Source organism: Puntigrus tetrazona, unplaced genomic scaffold (genome assembly GCF_018831695.1).
Source record: "Puntigrus tetrazona isolate hp1 unplaced genomic scaffold, ASM1883169v1 S000000106, whole genome shotgun sequence".
NCBI classification, from domain to species: Eukaryota; Metazoa; Chordata; class Actinopteri; order Cypriniformes; family Cyprinidae; genus Puntigrus; species Puntigrus tetrazona.
This window is the reverse complement of record NW_025047783.1, coordinates 177,501-190,000: the sequence shown is the minus strand read 5'-3', so window position 1 is coordinate 190,000 and position 12,500 is coordinate 177,501. Positions and strand designations below refer to the sequence as shown.

Here is a 12,500-nt window from a genome sequence, read left to right as displayed (position 1 = left end):
TCAAACTAAGAACTAAGAGAAGTTATTCTGACCTTTACTTGATCAAAATCAGTCAGACGCTGGTCGTATGCGTATCAGATACGATACTTTAAACTGCATGAAATTGACTAAAACCTGAACTTAATCCATTGCAGCTTTGACATTAAAAGCGCCAGAGAATTCCATCGCAGGATATCAGCACCTGCATAGTTTGCTCAGATTCGTGGGTTCAGGCTGAAATAAGTGCAGAAGTTTCATAAAAGTGTCGATAAAAAGATCACTTCCTGTTTAAGTGGGCGGAGCAGAATATATAGCGGGCGGATGAGACGAACACACACACACACACACACACACACACACAGGAAGACAACATGTGCTGCATCAGGAAACACTGTGACACACACACACACACACACACACACACACACACACACACACACACACACAGCGTTTAATTAGTAAATGCAGGAGACGCCTGATGTCCGACTGACCACTTCACAGATCAAAGGAAGGACAGATGGCTGTGCTGGACTGGACACACACACACAAGTAAGTGTGTGTGTGTTTGAGACAGTTAGATTGGGTCTCACAGCTGAATTGATTGAAGGATTGATTTTAGGCTGTTTACAGTTCTCCAGATCAAATCTCTGTGAAATCGCTGTCTGGGGACCCGGCGATCAGATCATATGCACATCCCATAATGCTCTGGACATTACTGATCACATGATCTCTTCAAACTGATCTGAAGACAGTGACGTTTACAGCCATGGCCGCTCTCTCTCTGTGTGTGTGTGTGTTTAAACATGTTTTTGTAAAAATAATAATTAATAGACATTACTGTACAAACATTTGGGGTCAGTAACGCGCTTTTTAAAAAGAAATTCATGCTTTCATTCATCAAGGATGCATTAAAGTGATCAAATGTGCCAGTGGAAAGTTTGATATGGTTTCTATTTTAGATAAATGCTCTTTTTTTCCATAAAAGCATTCATCAGCACAACCGCTTTCAACAGAAGACTATTAGAGTAAAGAATATTAGAACGATTTCTGAACGATCATGAAGACAATCACAGAAATAAACTAGAGTTCAAAAGATAACCGCATAGAAAACAGCTGTTTTGAAGTAGAAGAATATTTTAGTATTTTTATGATTTTTATCGAATCTTGTTCACCGACCCCAAATTTCTGAAGAAAAGTGTGTGTGTGATTGTGTACACACACAAACACGCGCACACACACACACACAAACACGCGCGCACACACACACACAAACACGCACGCACACACACACACACACGCACACACACACACACACACACACACACACACGCACACAGAGACACGCACACACACACACACACACACACACACGCACACACAGACACGCACACACACACACACACACACACACACACACACACACAGAGACACGCACACACACACACACACACACACACACAGAGACACGCACACACACACACACACTATTTGTATAAATACATATCTTTTTTTTTGATAGTATTTTAACACCAATTCTTTCTACAGTTTTGATTGTGTCAAGGTCCATCTCTTATCAACTCAACCCAGAGGCTCTGACGGATTATTACTCACACACACACACACACACACACAGAGAGAGAGAGACACACACACACACACACACACACAGAGAGAGAGAGACACACACACACACACACACACACACACACACAGAGAGAGAGAGAGACACACACACACACACACACACACACACAGAGAGACACACAGAGACACACACGCACACACACACGCCGCCGCCGCTCCGATCATGTGACCCCAGCTGTGACATCACGGTCAGCTGGACCGATCGATGGCCCAATCTCTGTCTCTGCAGGACAGCGCTTCCCATCATGCACCTCTGCCCTCCGAGGACACCTGCGCTCAGGTGAGCACCGTCCTCACTTACCTGACACTTCCCGGTGCGAACGTCATAAAGAGCCACTGAACCCTGACGGCGCCCGACGGCGATGCGTGCTAGCGCGTCACAGTATCGCCACCATATAAAACCTGCAGAGAGACAGATGAGAGAAAACACGCTGCATACTGATTCACTGACCAGCGCTAAACTACTACTACACGCCTGCTCTCACAGAAAAAGACAACACACGGTATATTTGTCTCAAACGTTCACAAAACATGTCCATGTTAAATAAAGGTAGAATTACAGCAATTACCGATAATAATAAGTAAAAACATTAATGTCCAGAAATAAATCAAGAAAGGAAGAGAAAGGAAAAATAAACATTTAATATACCATTTTTTCAATCTTACAAAGGGGCTTAAATTTAATCAGGGTTTTCCTGACCATAAGATAGAAGTTTATTAAACAATAAAACATTAATGTAATAAGAATGATTTTAATCAACTTATTTTTTTTGTAATAATTTGATTTTTACATTTAAAATTCATTTTACTTGTTAGTTTATATTTAAAGCTATTAAAACACATTTTTAGTGTACAAAATTAAACCAAACATGCAAAATAATTGTTATAACAGACATAATAAATGATAATCAACAAATAATACATATATAACCACAACCACATATAACAACACATTATTAAAGATAATATAAATTAAATCATGACTTTTCTACAAAAACAATTAATTATTTTAATTACTTTTTTAAAAATTTAATAACGTTACAGTGATTTTTAAAAGAAAAAAACGTTAATCATAAATAATAAACAACAATAAATAAATAATAAAAATGTTATTAAAAAGTTGCAATAAAGTTTTCACAAAGTAAAAATTGCACATTAGTACACAAAATTCAATCAGAAGCGCTACATCAATTCTGAGATAATTTTCTTGGAACGGCATGCTAAATTAACACATTAGCATACTAATTATTGAAAAACATAACGCCGCATACTTCATACACCTTATAATGGTAATACGCAAATTGGGTTTCGCCTATATAAGGACTTTAATCCATCAAATATGAATCAATCGCCACACCTGAGGTTTGACCTCTGACCCTTTGAGATCAATGAGCGCTCGTTTGAGCCGTCATCAGTTCTATGATGTCCAATTAATTAAACGCGGCTTTGTTAGTAATCAGTTCGGTGAGGCTAAAATCAAGTGTCACTATTAATAATAACTGCTCCACCTGGACATGAACTGCAATAATAACTGTTCATTTCTATAATCTTTACATGACGTAAAACGTGCCATATTTCATTCAGAGAATAATATACAGTTATACAGTTAAATAAACTAAAAAAAAAAAAATTAACCTAAATATATTTGTAACAAGGGTCAAAATTATCTATTTTCTTTTACATAAAAAAAAACATTAGAATATTAAATAAAGACCATGTTTAATGGAGATACATTTTCTATTCCAAATATATCAAAACCTTATTTTTGATTGGTAAAATGCATCGCTGAGAACTTCATTTGGACGTGATTTTCTCAATATTTTGATTTATTTGACCCCTCAGATTCCAGATTGTCAACCAAATATTGTCCAACCCAAACAAACCAGGCCTAAATGGAAAGCTTATTTATTCAGATGATTTAGAAATCTGTTTTTAAAAATAGACCCTCGTGAGGCTCCAGGGTCACAAAATATTAACTGAAGTAAGCACTAACATTACTGATGTAAATATGAAACTGAACTAAAAGAAACTAAAACTGAGAAAGAAAACGAAAATAAATCAAAGTAGACATATATGTATAAAAAAATCTAAAACTTATATATAAAAAAAAAAAAAAAATGCCTACATCAATTTAAAAATAAAATAAAACCATGATTTCAGAAAATGACAAAACAAATGAACTAAAAAAATATATATATATATATATATATATATAAATTATAAATTAATACTACTAATAATATACAATATATTTTAACATCTAAAAATAAAATGAAAATTACAAAAATGAAAGAAAATTAGAAAATGAAAATAAATCAAAGTAGAAATATGTAAAAAAAAATCTAAAACTTATAACAAAATGCCTACATCAATCAATTTAAAAAATATATAAATAAAACCATGATTTGAGAAAATGACAAAACAAATGAACTAAAATGATAAAAAAAAATTATATATATATATATATATATATATATATATATATATATATATATATATATATATATATATATATGTATATATATAAATATATAAATTATAAATTAATACTAATAATATACAATATATTTTAACATCTAAAAACAAGTTTTTAGATTTAGAAAATTCCAGAAAAGAAAAAGAAACCCTTTTAAAAGATATGTACACACACTGACCTGCAGATGGCTGGGAAACACTCGGACAGGCCCTTCTTCTTCACCAGAGATCCTTCAATGCAGTACATGATGATGTCCATCACCTGCAGGACAGTGTGTTAGGAGCTGACTCTCTGGGTCTGTTTCTGTGTGTGTGTGTGTGTGTGTGTGTGTGTGTGTGTGTGTGTGAGTGTGTGCTCACCAGCAGATCCACTACATCCGACGGCATTTTCTCGATGAGAATCTCGATGACACGCAGGATTTCGGTTTTGGCGCGAGCGAGAGTCGTGGTGTGAACGTTCTGCTGAGACTGAGAGCCCTGGGACTGCATCGCTGTGTGCCTGTGAACCTGCGCGCAAACACACACACACACAGGCACACACACACACAGGCACACACACACACACAGGCACACACACACACACACACACACACACACACACACACACACACACACACACACAGGCACACACACACACAGGCACACGCACACACACACACACACACACACACGTTCCTCTCAGTGAACTGTGGGGACTTTCTATAGACTTCTATTACTTTTATATTGGCCAAACCAAAAATCCCTTACAGAAAACATGTTTGCATTCTTACATGTTTAGATAAACATCATTAAGCTTTTTTCCCCCCATAAAGCAAAAAATGTCAGGTTTTACCATCATTTGGTGTAACGGTTAATATCAATATTAATAAAAAAAATGAATTCTAACGTCTATAAAGACACTTCTGAGCCATAATGAATGAATAAATGCTGAATGTTATTTTGTGTGTGTGTGTGTGTCACCTCTCGAGCGATGGTGGTGATGAAGGCGGGCGGTCTGGCCGTGGCGATCAGGGACAGGGCATGCCGGGCCGATCGGGCCGAATCCGCTCCGGGGCTCAGAGGAAGACCCATTGAGATGCTAAACACACAGATATAGAGTCAAACCATTACACACACATTATAATGTGAGCCCGGGTCAATGGAGTCACTCGCACACATCACAGAACACACACACACTGATCTACATCTGTGAGAGGCCCCATGTTAACAAATCACCCCAAGTGTGCGTGTGTGTGTGTGTGTGTGTGTGTGTGAATATGCATCAGGACACACTGAGTGACTCGCGCATGCATGACAGCATGCGATCAAAGCATGAGTCGTGACTTTAATGTTCTCAGTTACACGTGTGGATAAAACACACACACGCACGCACGCACGCACACACACACACACACACACACACACACACACACACACACACACACACAGAGAGAGAGAGAGAGAGAGAGAGAGAGAGAGAGAGAGAGAGAGAGAGAGAGAGAGAGAGAGAGAGAGAGAGAGAGAGAGAGAGAGAGAGAGACTGAATAAACCATGACTGCTACTCATTCTTAAGAAAATAAAAACTCTTCCAATAATATATCACTTTCCTTTACATTACATTATAATATATTAAATTATATATTACATACTTGCCTGCATTTAAAGAGAAAAAATAATATTTTAAAATAGATTTTTTAAAATATAGGTCTAATAAAATAATAAAAACAAATTATTTCTGGCTACTTTGTATAGGTTTTCTATGTAAAATCTGGTACAGTGGCTTGAGGCCACTTAATATGAATAATATATAAATATATATAAATATATATAAATATATCAATATATATATATATATATGAAATTATATTTAAAAAAATGCTAAACATCTATAAGAAAGTTGTTTCAAGCTCATCTGCAAGTGACTTCTACTTAACATGAGCAGCTTTAAAAAGAGTTTCAAAGTAGCTTTAACACTGCTGCTGTGTGTGTGTGTGTGTGTGTGTGTGTGTGTGTGTGTGTGTGTGTGTGTGTGTGTAATTGAGCTAATGAATGAGTCTCTAAAGCCGAGCTCTTTCTCGATCCGTCAATATCTGATCAATCACTTTGATCTCAGGAGCGTCAGCATAAAATATGAGCTAGCGGAGAGAAGAAAAAAGAGAAAGAAGAAAACTCTCTTTTATCTTTTGTTCTGCGTTGAGCGACTGAGACAAATCACATCAGGGTCTAGTTTATTTCATTTCTTTCGTTTCGTTTCATTTCAACGAAACTCAGAGCTTGTTAACCTTTAGGAAACCTTACCCAGACAAGATGTAGTTATTTAAAATCAGCAAAAAAAAACAACATAAAAGGCTTATTTACCTTTCAGTCATGCTAAAAAAAAAGCTTAAAACTGTATTTGTGGTCCAATAAATATATTAATCAAAAATATATACACACTCAGTATGTAAAAGATTGAAAATAAAAGATTAAGATTATCTTCTCTCGAAGCTGTCTAAAGAAACGGCAGATTTAATTTAATAAATAAAAAACATTCATTATAATATTTTTTAATATACGTATACACGTCATACTTCTTTTAATAAATGTAATAATAACTATAAAAACATCTGTGCAAAAAATGAACATATAAAACCTTATTTTTGGTCAGAAAACAAATACATATAATATATTAAATGCTGTCAAAAAGTTTTTGTGAACATATGTGTGTAAACTGTGTATATTTCTTATGTACATATAAAGACACACACAGAGCATATATTAAAAAAATAATAATTATATAAATTATATTATATCTACAAATATTAAATATATAAAAATTAAATATAAACATTAATGTGTGAGTATTTATATATAGATAATAAATATACACAATGTGAATGTTTATTAATGTAACTAATTGTGATTAATCGTTTGACAGCAAAAAATATATAATATATATTAGAAGAATATAATCATATTTAAAATAGTATAATATAATTTCCAATATAACTGAAGTTGAAATTGAGATTATCTTAAATAGAAATAAATCTTACCATATGCTGAGTCTCAAGTAGCAGCTAAATTAAATGAATAATTTAGATAAAAAATAAAAATGAATAGAAATAAATATATAGCAAACCGCTGCACTTCATGTTAAGTTAATTTATTGTTACATCATAATTAATTCAGCCAGCAGATCATATTTCTTGTCTCTAGTCTAATTGAAACCATCACCTTTTTAAATGCACTTTCCATAAAACATGGAGTTTATCACATTAATAAACCTGAGTCCCGCGCATCACTTCCTGTCTCTCTCCCTCGAACTAAAGGTCTCCGAGTGCCGCTTAAACGGATTTGCCTTTTCTAAAGCAGATAACGTCGCCCGCTTCAGTCTGGAGGTCAAAGAAGAAACACCGCCTTCTTCTTCATCATCATCATCATCCTCCTCGTTCCACTCAGGACCCGCATATACCTCGCACGTAATCACGGCTGAAAAACGAGCGCCATTTAGCTCTAACGGCATTAGCACGCGCTCCGCGCAGACATATTTGTACTCATAATAAATTTTTTCTGGCTCGGTTTTCGTCTTAACGAGCGCTCAGGCTGGACGGGAGGCTGGTTTGGCGTCGCTTAAGCGCGCTGGAGGTGAAGGCCCAGACGAATGGGTTTCTCTTACGCCGGAGGTCTCCACCATCCTCAGGACGAGACATCATTACATCATATTAATGGGCTCCAATCACATTACAGCCTGCCTCTCGCCTGTCTGAATCTGGAGGAGGCGGTGAAGGCCTTCAGAACTGATTCAGGAGAGGACTAACCAGTGCTGCTGATCCAAGCGCTTCAGACTCACCCGGGCCCTCATCACTTCCTTTTGAGAGGTTCTCAAAGTCTCTGTTTCCATTTGAATGTTTCTAGATTCTGCTGTTTTTATCTTTTAAATTGTTCTGAATTCCATTTGAAAAATGCAGTGACAAAAATCATGTCTAATTAACTGACATCATAAAACTTGCACCATTTAACAACTATTTCATTTATTAAAAAAAAAAAAAAAAAAATATATATATATATATATATATATATATATATATATATATATAGATTAATATATATAGATTAATATATATAGAGAGATATATATAGACACACACACACACACACACACATACACACACATATATATATATATATATAAATATATACACACATTTAATCTATTCCTTTTCATTCATTCATTTTCCTGGAGTAATTTTTTAAGTGGTTAAATTAAATTGTAAAAATAATAATAATTGAAAAAAAACCAACCCCTAATTAATCCCTCTAATAAAACATACATTTTCATGCACTACATTTATGTTAATGCACTACATTTTTTCCTCAAATTGCTACAATTTTTCTGAATGTTTTACATTTCCTAGATTCCACATTAATGGTCAGGTAAACTTTAGTAATCAAAAAGCATGTGTTATCATTTTAAATGACAAAGTATGCACAATTTTAACGATTTTTTCCCCTCAAATCCTGGGTCTTTTGTTTACATTTTTCTGCATTTTGCATTTCATACGTGTTCATATGTGCCATTCTAATCATTTATAATATAAATAAAATAAATCTGTCAGTTTGATCATTTAAAAAGCATGTCAAACAAAACTTGAACAATTAAAAAATAAATTAAATGTTTAACTTTTTTTTTACTTTTTCAGTTTGATAAATTTATATCATCCAAATTTATTATCAAAAAAAAATATGCATGGTTCACAACAAAGGGTTTCCTGTTAAAATATGGACGAAAAAAATTTGATTTGTGAGTTGCGTAAATTGAGTACTTCACAATGCTTATATATTTCAGTCATGAGTTAAACCGAACCTTTATTTTGACGGGTGGTGGATCTCTCTAAAGATGAACTTCATGATTTTGGGATTTAACGGCCCAACTTTAGATTTATTCTTCTAAAATCCCCCAATTCCCAGGTATTCTGTGCTGTGTAATTAAAAAGTGTGCGTCTCACTTGGACAGCTGCTTCTCAGCGTCGGCGCAGAGCTCCAGCAGACCCATGAGGACCGCAGACACGTCCATGTACGGCTCCCACACGCTGAAGCACCGGCTGATCAGATGGATGGCTGTGCGCGCCGGATGGTGCTGTGAGCCGGCAGCTTGGGGCTGGGAGGCTGGAGCAGGAGGAACGTCAGGGCTTTACCTGAGAGAAAGACGTTATTAATATCCATATTGACCAGAGCCGCTTATCAGGACCGGCTGCGGGTCTGTAGGCGGAAATATTGACGCTCAGCTAATATAGCATCAGTCACTACACACGTCAACACAACGTCCACGAGCATCTGAGCACACTGGAAATCTGATCCTAAACACTGAAAGTTAAGCTAGTCTCTTACTGCTGTGCACAGAATGCTGTACCCAAAAATACAAATCTAATTAAGCACATAAACAAAGTAAAAAATTAAAACAAATTAAATTTTAATTATTTATATAAAATAAAAAAATAAAAATTATATATATATATATATATATATATATATATATATATATATATATATATATATATATATATATAAATAAATAATACATATATAAATAAATAAATACATATATAAATACATATATAAATACATATATATATATATATATATATATATATATATATATATATATATATATATATATATATATATATATATATATATAAAATAAATAAATAATTGATGTTGGGATCTGAAAATGACAAGCCATAACTTTTTCTTTTTTTCCTAAAAATATGGAAATGGAATAATGTAAAAATAAGGTGTTAAAAAGTATTTAACCGATTGAAAAACAACAATACAATCATTTTACAGCAACAATAATAGTAAGCGCTGGGAACTGAAAAGGCGAGGTTTAGGTTTAGCAGAAACCCTTTTCAACAGAAGTCAGTGAACTGAGGTCAGCTGGTGTTGAACACAAACCCCGCAGCGGTCAGTGTGTGTGTGTGTGTGTGTGTGTGTCCGTCAGCAGGAGCTCTAACGAGGGAGCTCCTTCACTCCACTGCAGGCCTCTATTAGCACACGACAGCCGCACATGCTGTCTCCATGGCAACGGTCAATATGCGTGGGAGGGCGAGGGGGGATAGGTCAGCACATGTGACCCGACACACACACACACACACACACACACACACACATCAGCTGATCTGATCAATGTTTACGTTGTTTGTTATACATCAGCTGCTTGATAATCACACACACAATGTTCGTCTGGATTTATCTGCGTCTGCTCGTGAGCTTGTGGCCACGGCAACAGGTCGGCGGGTAATTACCGTGGCAACAGAGAACAATGAGGTGAGCTAATTGATGCAGACGGATTCCAGCCCGAAGCTCTCAGCAGAAACTGACTTCAGCCGTCTGTATGTGAGAGACACTGTGCGTTTCATCAATTTAAAGCGTCCTTGCTGAATAAAAGCATGCATTTCTTTACTTCTAGAATTTCTTGATGGCGGTCGAGCCGAAAGCAGGTCGGTCCAGCGTTTCTGCAGGAGTCTGAGAGGCGTGTGCGTTGGTCAGCACTGATCTGAACTCTGGGTGTCTCCAGGTGTGACTGGACGCGTCTGGCCTGTGGTTTCAGACGCATCAAACCTCCTGTGTCGTGAAGCGCAGCGCTCTGGGATTGGTTGCTTTGTTCCGGAGGTTTAAGAGCAGTGTGGTTTGTACTCTAATCCGGCCTTTGATTCCCAACACCGCGGCACAAATCCATCGGCGTGGAAGTGAGAGACGAGAAACTTTAACCTTAAACACTCGACTGAAGAGCTGCTCTGAATAAACTCGGAGCGTTAAATCTCCTGATGAGCTTTAGTCGGGATTACATGATTAAAACGATGACTTCCAATGCATTCAACTTATTAAGCTCAGACATCCTGTCAAGAACACGCTCAGGTTACATTTAACAAAAAAAAAAAAAAATTGTTTGAAAAATGTGTGAAAAATTAAGATTTAGTTTATTGCAAAATTATATAAAACAGTATTTATATCACGTTAACTAAAATATATTTTTAATTTTTGCATTACATTTTAAAAAAAATTTTAAAAAATGTAATAAAACTCATTGCATCACCGCAATATATTCACTGTTTTCTTTTTTTAATTAATTATTAAATAACCTGCATTATTTTTACAAATACTTTTTGTTCTTAAAAAAGGAAATTAAATATAAACAAGAAAAAAGCCATATTTATATTTTGGATATTTCTATTTATTATGATAATTGTACCAAGTTTATTTTATTTTATATAAATTTTAGGGATGCATCAAATTAAAATTCTGGGCCGAAACTGCAAATTCTGGATGTAATTGGCTGAAAACAGAAACCGAATATTATATTATATTATATAGACTATTTTTGGCTCATATTTTGGGGATGTTTTTCTCTTTTGGCCGAAATTTGGTGGCATCCCTAATAAATTCACATTACTGTAATCTCCCATTTTTTGTGGTTATTCTCAAGTTTAAGAAAAATGTGCACAGTTTCATTTATAAAATTTGAGCGGAATGAATCATTAAGCCATCATTAGTAAATGAGCTCATTCAATATATGATCGCTTATGCACACACATTTGTTTATTAGCTGAACTTGCCTTTTAAATGTCTACTTACACGTCCTGTCTAAACGGGCAGCTCTTGGTCAGAATGAGCAGCCGGACGTTGCCGGACGGAGACATACAGAGATACTGAAGCACACCTCACTTCATTTATTGTCCTGTTTCTCGGGAGTCCATTTTTCAGAGCGGACATCTTCATTTAAGACTTGACTTGGTTTAATATTGACAAAGCATCAGCCGGGTAATGAGTGGTTAGTTAAAGCAATAAACATGCCACATTAGAAGCTGGGCCACAGGAAGCTAATTAGAGAGCGACGAGAGAGAGAGAGAGAGAGAGAGAGAGAGAGAGAGAGAGACAGAGAGAGAGAGAGAGAGAGAGAGAGAGAGAGAGAGAGAGAGAGAGAGAGAGAGAGAGAGAGAGAGAGAGAGAGAGAGAGAGAGAGAGAGAGAGAGAGAGAGAGAGACAGAGAGAGAGAGAGAGAGAGAGAGAGACAGAGAGAGAGAGAGAGAGAGAGAGAGAGAGAGAGAGAGAGAGAGAGAGAGAGAGAGAGAGAGAGAGAGAGAGAGAGAGAGAGAGAGAGAGAGAGAGAGAGAGAGAGAGAGAGAGAGAGAGAGAGAGAGAGAGAGAGAGAGAGAGACAGAGAGAGAGAGAGAGAGAGAGACAGAGAGAGAGAGAGAGAGAGAGAGAGACAGAGAGAGACTGCTCTAAACCAAGTCTTACTGTGTCTTTCACACACTCACACACACACACACACACACACACACACACACACACACACACACATGGCGATATAGAATGACTTGTAATGGTCATAAATGATGTTTTCCAGTTGCCTTATTACTACAGGAACGTCCGCCGTCCTC

The 12,500-nt window shown here is 36.0% G+C and overlaps 1 protein-coding gene across 1 annotated transcript in view; it reads right to left on the bottom strand.

Moving 5' to 3' along the window:
- The window catches only part of LOC122332531 (WD repeat-containing protein 7), a 95,658-nt gene that overhangs the window by 5,605 nt on the left and 77,553 nt on the right, over positions 1–12,500 (bottom strand). The window contains 7 exon segments of the mRNA XM_043229852.1: positions 1,925–2,008; positions 2,010–2,025; positions 4,278–4,360; positions 4,459–4,605; positions 5,059–5,176; positions 9,063–9,181; positions 9,184–9,251. Coding sequence (XP_043085787.1) covers positions 1,925–2,008; positions 2,010–2,025; positions 4,278–4,360; positions 4,459–4,605; positions 5,059–5,176; positions 9,063–9,181; positions 9,184–9,251 — 635 coding nt within the window.